Source organism: Athene cunicularia (genome assembly GCF_003259725.1).
Source record: "Athene cunicularia isolate RWA chromosome 2 unlocalized genomic scaffold, athCun1 chr2_part1, whole genome shotgun sequence".
NCBI lineage: Eukaryota > Metazoa > Chordata > Aves > Strigiformes > Strigidae > Athene > Athene cunicularia.
Window position 1 is genome coordinate 13,434,621 of NW_020799095.1, and position 13,041 is coordinate 13,447,661.

The window sequence follows — 13,041 nt, forward strand, 5'->3', positions numbered from 1 at the left end:
GTACCTACCCCCAATCAGCATTGTGCAAATGGAGAAGATCTTTTCAGCATCAGTATTAGCTGAAACATTTCCAAACCCAACACTGGTGAGGCTGCTGAGGGTGAAATATAGGGCAGCTATATAGGCACTTCTGATTGATGGGCCTCCTAGTGTATTATTCTCATAGTAAGGAGACTCAATACGTTTTCCTAGCTCATGAAGCCAACCTGAAAAACAAAGCATAAAAAAAACCTATTAAGGAATACTGACACCATGAAAACTACACGTTCTATAAAACAAAATAATTCTAAAAAAAATATATATATATTTAGAAGATACCACATTTTTCACACATTTCCAAGAATAAAAGAACATTAAACTGTATCAATTTCTGTAGCACGCTATGTATTGTGTCTCTGGAGTATTTGTTTTATTTCTGATAAGAACTGTATTTCTGTATGTAAATCAAGTGGTTTTGAATTGCATATTACAGGTCTAATTAGATAATTCACAAAATCCATTAAGGCACTGAAAAGAAAAAATCATCACCTAATAACACTGCAGCAAGAATGCAATATAATTTTTATTCTTTCCATTAATTAATGCTTGGGAAGATTTTTGAGACTCTAAGACTAAATTGTTATAATAATTACATATTTAGAGCTTTTTACATGTTTCTTTTTACAGTAGAAAAGATTCAAATAACTAAACATAACTTACAAACCAGAATTAATTTTCAAAAGATGCTTCAGTAAGTATTTTCTAAATTGTTCATTTAATCTTTCCTTTCATTATGCTAAATGAGTCTGTGTGCTAGAGAAAGTAGAATTAGTTACTGCCTCATAGATATTTAAAAATCAGCAACAACCCAACAAAAAAAACCTCCAAAGCAACAAACAGGGAAAAGCATGCAGTTCCTCTTTTGGAAAAGGAAAACAAACAACCTGAATGAATTGCATAAACACAATGCTTCATAAAAATCAAGATAGGGGAAAAAAAAAAAAAGATATAAAAATCAGTTTTCATGCCCAGTTTTGCCTGTTAAGCAGTTTGCTTGGGAGACTGAGAATCTTTCCTGGATATTCAGGGACAACTGCCAAACCAAAATATTCTTGGTAGGCAGAGTTTTATTTTAGAAACATTGGTTGGGGGTCCCCCTGTTGTAAGCTGAGACCTGACAGACTGAATCACCTCATGAAGCTTATTCTCTCTCCAGTTCAGTCAGCATCCATTTCTTCTTTTTGGATGAATTTGAGTATGAACTGGGGGAAACCCCCTTGTGCAGAATATCTGCAAAAGTAGGGGGCAGATTTAAATATCTGTCCCAAGAACTTCCAGTCAAGTTGGAGCAAAAGTCTGTAAGAATTTACCACCTAGAGCAGACTTGCTGAGCCATGACTGCTGCCATCCCCAACTCCATACTCTTTTGCATGCTCTCCTGCAGAGAAAGCTAAGCCAGGAGGGCTGGGTAATGACAGGGTAAGGTCTAGCCATGACCCTGCTGACCCTATGCAGCCTAGTGAATGTAAACAAAAGCATAAATGAAAGCATTCTGCATTGTCATAAGATGGCTGTACTGAGTGGGCTGGTTTACCTTGTCAACAGACAAGAAAGCATATGAAAATCTACTTGATTTTTGCCTTGATAGAAAGTATTAATCACGAGGCTATTTTTTATTTGTGGATCCCAATTATTTAAAATGAAAGAAAAGCAAAACTAAAACCAAAAGCCTCACTAAAACAATACCGGTTCTCTCTCTGTGCACCACTTTTTTCCTGAGATTATATTATATTTCCCCAACAATAATATGTCCCCAACAATAATATGTCCCTTTGTACAGCAGATTTCATTCCTATGCTCATGTTAGGGAATTTAATCCCACACATTCAAGAATAAAGAACAAAAATCTAAGGAAATTCCTGGCAGAGAGCAGACAGAGCTTAAAAAAATTCTACCTAAATCTAATGCTTATTCAATAATACAGTTCAATGTCAGTTTTTGAAAATATTCTAGTCCTATGAAGAAATTATTTTAAATACTTGTAATTTATGCATGAATGCTGAAATAATGCCTCTTAGGAGAAAATCTCTTTCCTGAGCGCATTCTAAAAGCCACTGATTCTTGGCCTCTTATTCCCATTTTTCTGCCTCTTGTTATCTGAATGAATTTCACGTTCATTGTTCCTGGTGGTCATATTGCATCTCACTGGAAGTTTCTCTACCTCAGTTTCAGCTGTCAAACAACAACAACAAAATGTTTACCTATTGTAACTTCATATAAAACAAATATGGCCTCACTGTTAGACTAATACATATTCAATCCTATCCAGAAAAGGTATATGACTCCATTCTTTAACTGATAAGATATATGTAAACTGTTTTCTCCTTTACAACACACTTTATGTTCAAGGTTATCAAGCAAAACCCCCAACCCTACTGAAATATCATTGTTCCTAGAGGATGCATTACTGCTAGTAAAGGTAAGGTACAAAAAATAAATGCCTACATTGTATCAAACAATAGAAGTCCCTATAATATCTCTTAATATAATTCTATTACCAAACAACCAAATAGAATATTAGCATTTCACAGTTGCTAACAAGAACTTCTGCCAGGGTACCGGTGTTTGAGATGAGTTCAGCACTCTGTGCCCAGTTCCGTGGCGTAACTGAGGGTCAGACAAATGATCTTAATCAGCAAGATGAATGGCTTATCACTGAGCTACAACAGTAACAGTTAGCAATTATTAACAATTGTTAACAAGTGCTAAAAAAAAAAAAAATATAAAAAAATGTCCACTATATAAAGAAAAACTATTAGGTAACTTTCTTTAAAGATGGACCATGAGATTTGGAAGAGAAAATGTATATCTGAAAGTGAAAACCTAATAAATATATTCCCCTGATTTGTAGATAAGGACATGGTAACAGCTTCTTATTTCTATTCTGTTTTTTAGAGATGATACTTATCAGGACCTTTTGAAGACATTATATAGGATGAGGTTTCAGCCAAAGTATTTAAAATGCTGCAAGATCTTCCAGATTAACTATACTTAGATTTTTGTTGACAACACAACATCATTTTCCCTTTGGGAATAGAGAAAATATACTGTTGGCTGTAAATACTTTCATTAGCCAATGGAAATAGTTTTGAGACAGCATGATTGACTAATGCCTTTTACTTTTTTGGTTTCTGTAGGTAACAGCTCTCAGCAGATTCTCTGGCAGACTTGGGTAATTAATTTCTGCCCTCAGGGTAGAAGAGAAAAATAAATATACCTTGTAGTCAGAGGAAGCTTCCTAGAATTTAGCCTTATGAATGCTGTCTGGTTCTGAATTAGCATTATCTAGATATAGCTCTGTGACTTTGAAAACATTTTTAAGTACCAATTACTGTAATTAAGAGGAAGACTTTTCAATGGGAAAAAGAGCACTTAAGTAATCAAGTCCCATTGGAAAAGTCAATAGGAATTGGATATCTAGCTCCTTTAGGCTACTTTGAAAAATGCTGGAAGAATCTGTATTGAGTTTCATTTACCTTTATTTGGGAAGATCTCAAGTACCAGCATAAACATAAACAAGCATTTAAGCATCTGTAGATGTCATACTTTATAACTGAATGTGAAACACATTATCTCGTTTTACTGGACAAGCAGAAACTCAGTCTTCCCTTAGTCTGGTGCTTGCACTGCACTGAGCAGGCACATTGCTCCCTATGTTTTGCAGATTCATTCTATGCTACTACTTAGGTTTTCCTTATATGCCAGACAACACCAAAATCCCATACAGTGTTTCAACAACTTAGAAATTAGTTGCATTAATTACCTACAGTGTTTATTCTATAAAACAGCCAAACCATTTTTTTCCAGTTAATATGTAGACCAAAACTCTCTGGTTTACTCTGGAGTACTGCATCGGGCAGGCAAAACAGTATGGATGAGGAATATCTCTTAGAGCATCCCTGAATGCCTGAAAGCAGGAATGGTTCTCCAATAGACCAGTGGTGAAGATGTTAGAACAGAAAGAATGGGACAAAGGCCCACCTCCTCTTAGCTGTTGTTACATATGAAATTCAGAGACTTCAGGTATTTCCTGGGGAAATGTGAAGGTAGAAAAGCTTATCTGCTCCTGCATCATCACCTTTTTGTGTTTAAACAGTATTTGAACCTCATTTAGGGCCAGACCATACTTAGCTCTTTCATGCTAGTGAGGAGAGTAATCAATGTTGTGCTGATAGTAGGGAAGAGATGTAATATTAATGTAATTAGTAGTTCTGGGGTAAACTAAAGGACACTGTCAACTGCGCTTTATCTATAAGGTCTATATTTCAGGCTGACTTATGTTTTCCTGGCTTGACTAAAAAAACTTTGGAGCTCTAAATGAAAGTACAAAAGATGGCAATGTCTTTATACTTCTTCAAAATCTACAACTCTACCTCATGAAATAACACGTGATACTAAACCATCTAAAAGCACACAAAACCTACAAATACTGGAGAACAAAAGGCAAAAAATACAAATAAACCACTAAACACTGACAAATAGTAACAAAAAAAAAATTGTACTGAACTGGAGCACATACAGCCTTCTGATATAAATAGATTACAACTTTTAACACCGAAGTCTATGTTTTATGCCTTGTTACAGCAAAAAGTTTAGGGTCATCAAGGAAAAGATAAAAACTATACAAGAGAAATTAATTTTTTTGTCACTAGAATGTATTTTTAAATGAAAATCACCATGTGCCCTGATTGCTCTGTTGACTCCCACTGCAGCATTCCCTGGTCACTGCTGATAGCTCCTCATTTCAGATCTAGAGTCAGGCAGCAAGGAGCTGTAAATTTGCATGGGAAACCACACCACCCTTTCATTACACAGCTGCACACTCCCCCCTGCAAACAATTATCCCATGTTTCCATTTTTAATGGGGGAAAACTGTTTCAAAGATCCCACTGGTCTCAATGAAGCCAAGATTTTAGCTTTGGTCTCTCTCTAAGTCCTTGAAACATTAATCCCCAAAAAATAAACCTTAGGGCAAAACAGTTGCTAAGATAGAACAAATAGGCCAATTCACTTCTTTTCAGGTAAAACCACTTGTGATTACAGTCTCTGTGAGATACATGTCCAAACCACTTCCATCAAGTGTCCATGTTGCTTCTTTAGAAGAGCATTTGAGGGAGAACAGAGCTAATATATAAGATGTTACCATCATTTTGTATAAGAGTATAATGAATATATTCTACCTTATCAAACCCTAATTATCATTCATCAGACAGTAAAACCTTAGCTTTGCTTTTAAGATTGCTTCCAGATAATTTTGGACAGTTACTCTCTAGTTGTTCTGACTGATACCATGCATTCAAAATTTAGAGGTATACAAGATGACTGAATCATTTTACTACTTCTAGTGTGCGTGACTCTGCATTATTGAATAATCATTGCCTCTCTTCTCATGGTGATTACTCATTTAAGGTATTCAATTTCTCAAGATCCTCAAAGCCTTTTTTATCCCTGCCTAGACAAAATATTTTTGACATCTGCAAATTTTTCCTGCCAAAAGATTTGCATTTTTTTCCCAGACTATTAATACACTAAACAGCACTATACCTACTACTTAATCATGTGGAACACCACTGTTACCCTTTCATTGTCACAAAATCTGATCATTTGTTTACAGGTTTGATCTATAATGGAATTTTACCTGTTATGTTAGGAGAGGCTCACAGGTACTCAAGCAGATGCTTTAAGGATTAAAGACCCCCCAGAGATGACAGGAGCAATCATAACTTCAAGCACTGCTTCTGGAAGACTGTAAATGTGGCAGACCTTATTGCACCAGGTCACAAATAAAACATGACCCAGGCTTTTCTTTCACACAGATTATAAAATATATGTGCTAAAAATAGAAAAACACACAATCGTACAGCTGCAGGTTCTAGGAGTGTGAAAACAGTTCCACCATGTGTGCCCAAATGCCATAATTGCACAATAGTAAAATACAGGACATGAGTTTATGCACTTTTCAAAATGAAGATAAGAAATAAATGTTATATGTGTAAAAAGAAACCTGAGGTGCATCTATATGATGTGTCAACAAACACAGGCTACAAAAGAACAGGTCTGGCCTAGGGCCTAAATTTGAAGAAGATAATTAGCTGGCATTCAAAATAAGTAAAAGTTAAGTGGCAGTGCGTGAAATTTAGACTAGAAATACTTCAATATTAGTACAACAGACATAAGCATAATAGCTGCATGACAATGAACAACTGATAGAATTAATCTACTCCCCTTGGTCTTTATTTTCCTAGCACACTTTTCCTCAAACAGTAGACACCCAAAGTTACAAAGAAAACAAATATGATAAAGGAAAGAAATTAATATTTTTCTCAAGCACTGAAACTCTGTTTAAAAATATTAAAGCCATTCCCCAAATAATTTATTCTAAAAATATGTTTCTTATTTTTGGTTTATAAAATATGGTCCTTAATGGAATACATTCTTTATTATGGTGTCTTTATTTATTTATCTTAAACTAGAAAGGCACATAACATGAGTATGAATGAGACTGATAGTGTGACAGAACTAGGGGAACATCTACTGCAGTTAAATCAATGTGGTCAAATTTTTCTGAAATAAGTTCTTGACATGGCATAGAAGAGAAATAGATTTAACTTGGACTATATGAAACAGTTTTATGTCAACTGCCTGCAGCTGGGCTCCTTGCAAATAATGTCAATAAATGCAAAATTTTAAATGAAAAGAAAAATGGTAAAGAGTTTCAAAACCATGTCCTTCCCAGAAACAAACCTTGATGAGACATGTTGTCTCCAAAATTATACATGAGGATTCATGAGCAGCAAATTTTAGGATACTTGTTGTATTAGGAATTAAGCGGACACTAGGAATGGATAGATTCAATAAAAATTCCATTTGAATTCCATTTCAGAGAACTGGGTAGAATTTTTATTACATCTCTTCCCAAATTAACAAATGAATTAAGAGATGGGCATGAGCCAAAATCCAAGGTACAAATGTGCTCTTAATAATACTGAGATATGGACCATATCTTTTCATCTAGTTAATTTCTTCATTATGGATCAAATAAAAAACTCAGGATTTGACCATATGTCGGATGAAACTGTAATCCTCTGCCAGACTTTGGTAATTCTACCACTGATTTTCTAGCATCTGTACCATCATCCAGAGAAAGTTTGAACTTGGGTACAGTAAAAAAAAAAAAAAAAAAGGATAAAAATTGAAGGCCCATGTATGCCCCACTGCTCCATGAAGATTGCACGCTCAAGATACATCAACCTCTGTAGTCAAAAGCATGTAGGTGAAATTGTTACTTTCATGTCTGGTTCCTTTTGAATGCCTGCCTTAAATGATGGAGTACCCTTTGCTGATACATTGACTGTTGGTGTTCTTCTTGGACACTGATACAGAGGAAACTGTATTTCCATAGATCCTTAGGGAAAGTTTTTAACTATCTAGAGACATACAGTGAAACAGATGTTTTAAAGAATTTTAAAATCCATGGAGTTTTTCAAACTAAATGCATACTCCCTTTGGTTAGAGCATTTTTAGATACAAGCTTAACCTTTCCCAGGTGTACCAAAAAATAATTTAATTTGAATGTTGACATCATATGTAATTCTTTTGTAAGGCTGAATAATACCCTTTGTAAATAAATTGGCTGCTGTATTTCTGATTGAATATATACTTAGAAGCTATTGTAAAAATAATTACATTTTGTAGAACTTTAATGCGTAACTCGACAAAGTCATAACAAGATATCGACCCATTGTGCTTACTGAAAATGAAGTTTTCATGGCGCAATAAATATTCAATGAACTAAGTATTTTCTGTAAGGAGAGGTGCTCAACCAAGGGATTAAAAAAAGACAAAATCTAAAATCTAATTGTAATGCTGCTGACAACAAAACCACACCTGAGTCCACAGAAGTGCTGAAAACCTGACAATTAAGCTTGAAATATCTGACAAAATTCAACTCTAAATTGCAAGTCTCCCTGCTTAGAATAAGAAAGTAAAATTTTTGTATTCTCATGATAAGATGTCCCCTTAAAGATACTGACAAAATTCCTTTGTGGGGAGCATTTAATTTCTTGTCATCAGCAAGGTGTGGTCTGTTAAATAATTTACATTTTCATTTGGAAGGCCATAAGTGCAAGGAGAGATACTTTTTATCCTATAAGAAGCTTGTAATCCACCCCAGCGAAGGTACTATGGGTGCATGGATTATAATGTGATTTCCAAAGTACGGTTGATCACTCCTGGACATGTTCATGGCTTGTAAGTGGTAAAGCAATAGGACTGATACCAACACTTGTAATGCTATAATTTTATTAGAAAATGATAGAAAGAGATAATTTTTAAAATATTTGGTTAGTGATAAGTAAGAACAGGATAGAGTTCTGCAGCTCTTCCACCTAATGCAAAATGCTACATAAACACTTCACAAAATACAGTATACATAAATTACCAACAGCTTCACACGTTTCAAGTCCCAATTTCTAGCCATAACCTAACTATGTTCATGCATTAAACATTTCCAGATGAAGTCCTATCTTTTTTATCTGCAAAGTAAGGTTTTGCAATTTTTACTTTTTCTTCTACTAGGCTGGACAAATCCCTGAGGACCAGCCCAGACACAGTTCAAAAGTCAGAGCCCCAAATATTTCTTAAGATGATAGGTAGTTCATGTGAATTAGTTACTTATATTTCTCCTTCACCATGTGGCAAAAAACTCTTTCCAGGTAAGTTATTTTATGCCTGCAACTACAGTATATTCTAGTGAGAGGAAAGGGAGTGATACAGGGGGAGACATGTCTTTCTGAGTGGAGCTCCAGACAGTCTCCAAAAATCTAACTGGTGTTCTGTATGACCATAGAGTTTCTCCAATATACCTTCTCAGTGGTCTCATAGACCATTTACAGAATAAAGATTTCCCTTACAGTAGAGATACATTTATTCCAAAGTAGAGACCTGACTATATTACATATAAGAGCTATGTACAAGAATTTTAAGAACTCAGCAGATTTGCAAGGAACACATTCTTTTTGATATTTTATGATAATTCTCTAAACATTTATACTTACTGTTACATAGAAGCTCCAGCGTACATGATAAGTGCACCTGCACTCCTGCAGAACTAGGTCATAAATTCCTTCAGTCTCATTTATCAGGCAGTAGGTAAATTTAGAAAAGAAATGTCCTGGAAACTCTTCTCTGTGGTAGGCATATACAGCTCTTCTCAACAGTAATTTATCAGATGGCTATATTTGGATTTGTGGGAGATTTAAATCCTTGCTTTTGCCAGTCAGTAGTTCTTTTTTTCTTCCTCACATCATTGAAAGGACAAGATAGGGATATTTTCAACATCAGCTTTCCATGACTGTGGCAGTCAATACTAAGAATACCTTATAAACAGCTCTAATGTCATTAATATATTTGTAGTGAAGACAAATACCTTCTAGATTTTTTTTTTTTAAATTATCCTGGTTTGTTCCTCTCAAAAAAAAACCAAACCCCAAGATTTTTTTTAGGGTTCTTAAACTGAAAGAAATTAGTAACGTAAGTAAATTATCTGCTTTTTTTGTAATATTGTAAATGTTCATTTAATTTTTAGATTACAGGTAAAACATACAAGTCTAAACATATAACTAATTTAAGAAATAAAATTGCAAGCATATTAGAAATATATAAATCATTTGCAAATGATCTTCTTTAAGGATATGGTAACACTGTCACTTCACTAGGCAAACTGGCTGTTACTGTCTTTTTCCAGGCTATCAGATGTCTTGCATCTAAGCTTAGTGCCTCTAGTCCATTCAGTACAAAGAGCATGTCAATCTATGCCCTCTTTGCCTCCCTGTGCTCCATCAGTCAGTGTCTGCCTGTTAGAGTTTGTCTTGTCTTATATTTAGAGTGTAACACCCTTTTGGGCAAGAGCAGCCTTTTTATCCTGTATTAATTCAGAAATGGAGACAAGAGGGTCTTGACCATAACTAGGATCTCAGATGCTGTTGCAATAAAATTAATGATAATGACTTTCTTTTTATGCTGAAAGCTAAAGTGTTAGAAACCTGCTTTGCATTTTTCTGTGTTTGCAGTCCAAATCATGCCAAAAAGGGTTTGAGCATCTACAGGTGATACATTCCTGTCTTTTTAAAGAAAAATCACCCTTGTCCATTAGCAATACAGATTAAATCAAAATAAAACCTTTATTATCAAAATATGCAAAAAAATCCTACAAAACAAAACCTTGAAGAACATCAGTTTTAAGGTTGTTACCAAAACTTTTGGTCTGTATGTGTGCAGTGTGGCATAGTTGGCAAATTAATCTCATCTCTGCCCCAATATTCTCACCTGGTCAGGTCTCACCATCAGAAAAACTCAGGCTAAAATCTTTCCGTACTTCATTTACATCAATTATAATCAGTCTTAGCAGTAAGTATATTAACAGTCCCATCTCAGAATCTGCAAATAGTTTCTGGGGGCAATGACAGTGCTAATCAATCCCTTAAAATCTCTGCAAAAGAAAGTATTATTTATTTGCAAGAGCAAGATATCAATTTTATGGTTCTTATAAAAGCAGTGAAATATGCTGCACTTATTTTCATATTGCCTGTTTAACCAGCAGCGGTCTGCGAGAGTGGGGATGTTTACGTCTAGACTCCTCTGTAAGAGTCCTCTCTCCTCAAAGCTGAGTAATGCAATAGGGAATCCCTGGCAGTCAATATATTTCCCTCTCCTGCTATCTCCCCCAGTCCAGCAATCAAGACAATTTTCAGCAGCTTCCACCCATTCAAATGCAGCCTCACAAGCTGGTAAAACAGGGGCAGATGCCTCAGCACATCAGCCACTTCCTTTAGTAGGTCTAATTACAAATGAAAATTTCAGAATTGCCACAAAAAACATGTTAGTTTTTGTCTGACTATCCTGCAAAATCACATAGGTGATGATGATAGGACAGTGTGGAGTTCAGCTCAGGTCAGTATAGACTGTTGCAGTCTACATAACATGCATTTCTCCTTGTCTTCTATACTAATAACACCCATGTTAGTTAGAGAACAGCTAAGTATGCTAACCCTCACTACAATTCTCTCATTGCCTGCTCCATAGATTTGACAATATTGTCTAAGTTTTTTCCTCTGCATTCTTAACTAATGAGCCACTCACTGTGTTGCTTCCTGGACCAGGACACTGCCTTAGTCACACAGCCATACAATAAACAATATCAACAATTTATCTGATCTTACCTCGTCTTAATTTTCTAATTCCTGAATCTAAACTAAGTAATATTTTTCATCACAATTTTTTTCTGTATCATTTGAATCAGGGCTGTTGAGATCCAAACATATTTGGCTTTTGTGAGGGGAAAATCAACAAGAGAGGATATTTTACTCCAGATTTTATCTTAACATAATAGCAAACCAAGAATTTGCAATGTAATGAAGGACTGATGTATAAAAGGAATAAAAAGTAAAGAAAGCTGCTGTCTTAATGGGAAAGCACACTATGTATTTAAAGTTGCAGCAGTTCTCAAATAAAACATCTGTGTTTGCAGATCTGACAGGTCTTTTTTGAAGTGCATGATATAAGGAAATCCTAAACATTAACATTTTTATCTATAGCTATCTTAGATCTGACAATGAAAAATTATTTAGAGTAATTAGGTATAATTGGTTTTACGGAATCTGGATTGTGTAAGACTTTATAGACTGTAGAATGCCATGACATACTCTCACAACTCCCTATCAGTTTCTTTTACTGAAAGCAGTTCTAGTTAACTTTAAGCATTGTCACCTGAAAGTACAAAAGAAGCACAAATATTTTCCAAGGTATGTAAAAACAGAAGAATTTCTGGAAAAAATACGCTCTTTGATAACTTCTCATCTTTATATGAAAATGATTTTCTATTCTTTTAGGAGAAATACCTTTCTTTTATCAAGCACCTGCTTGGTTAAAGGGCAGGGAAAAGGATAAATAAATAGAAAATAGTAATATACACAAAGGACATTTCTACTTTAAAAATGTAAGGCATGTTTGTGCTACAGAAGTAAAGAAAAGCAGTTTTATCATTATGGGATGTCTATGGAATGTAACATGGCAGTCTCTACCTATGCAATGAGGCTGAAATGCAGTCCTATCAGATATTGAATCAGCTGCTGAAAAGATTTAGAAATATATAGCAAAGGCTTTGTGAGTTTAAACTGGATTGAGATGATGTAACCTGAACAGCCAAGACATGAGCTTTGAAACCAGAAGTAGAAATTTCTGAGAAATCCTAACAAAACTTCCTATTACATCCATGTGTAAGAAACACGGATGTTTTAGCAAACAGGTACAAAGCTCTCCAAGGAGAGTGGTGTAACCCTAGAACAAGCTACCCAAAGAAATGGAAGCCTCTCCAGCCTTGCTAGTTTTCAGGACTTGGATGGAGAAAGCTGTGTCTGACATGATTTAGTACTGATGATAGTCCTTGCTTCAGCTAGTTGGCTGGACTGAATAAACCCCAGAGGTTCTTTCCAGCCAACATTTCTACATATCAAAATATAGCCATTAAAGGTTAAAGACTCTGATGTAATTTCTAATTGTCTGAGCAAGGCTTTCACGCACAATATTTGCACCCTTCAATAAATTATACTCTACGGTATTCCCATAACAGAAGCCACGTGGAAAGATCATGGTATTGTTTTACCTCTTAGAACTACTCCCTTTTATGGGGTGTATACTGAGCAGATTTCCCCTCTACATTGTGGTACTAAGAATTTCTATTACAGCTGCAGAGATTGGTCCAGATACAGATTTTCCACTGAGATAAAAACTGCTTTGTGGAATTAATGAACAATATGTAGGTAATCTGTGGTTTAGACACAGCAGGACACTTTCAACTTTGTCAAATATCAGGGGCTGCATCCACACACCAGATTTTTACTTTTCACTTAAAAACTGTCCAAAATTTTTGTCCTAGGTGCAAAATCTTGGAAATGTATTAATAACTACAAAAAACCCTCATACTCCCTTTAGTAAGGTACTTTC

At 35.2% G+C, this 13,041-nt stretch overlaps 1 protein-coding gene across 1 annotated transcript in view; it reads right to left on the reverse strand.

The window, feature by feature from the left end:
* The window catches only part of KCNH8 (potassium voltage-gated channel subfamily H member 8), a 133,368-nt gene that overhangs the window by 50,091 nt on the left and 70,236 nt on the right, over positions 1-13,041 (reverse strand). The window contains exon 7 of the mRNA XM_026842982.1: positions 9-206. Coding sequence (XP_026698783.1) covers positions 9-206 — 198 coding nt within the window. The remainder of the gene's footprint in view (positions 1-8; positions 207-13,041) is intronic.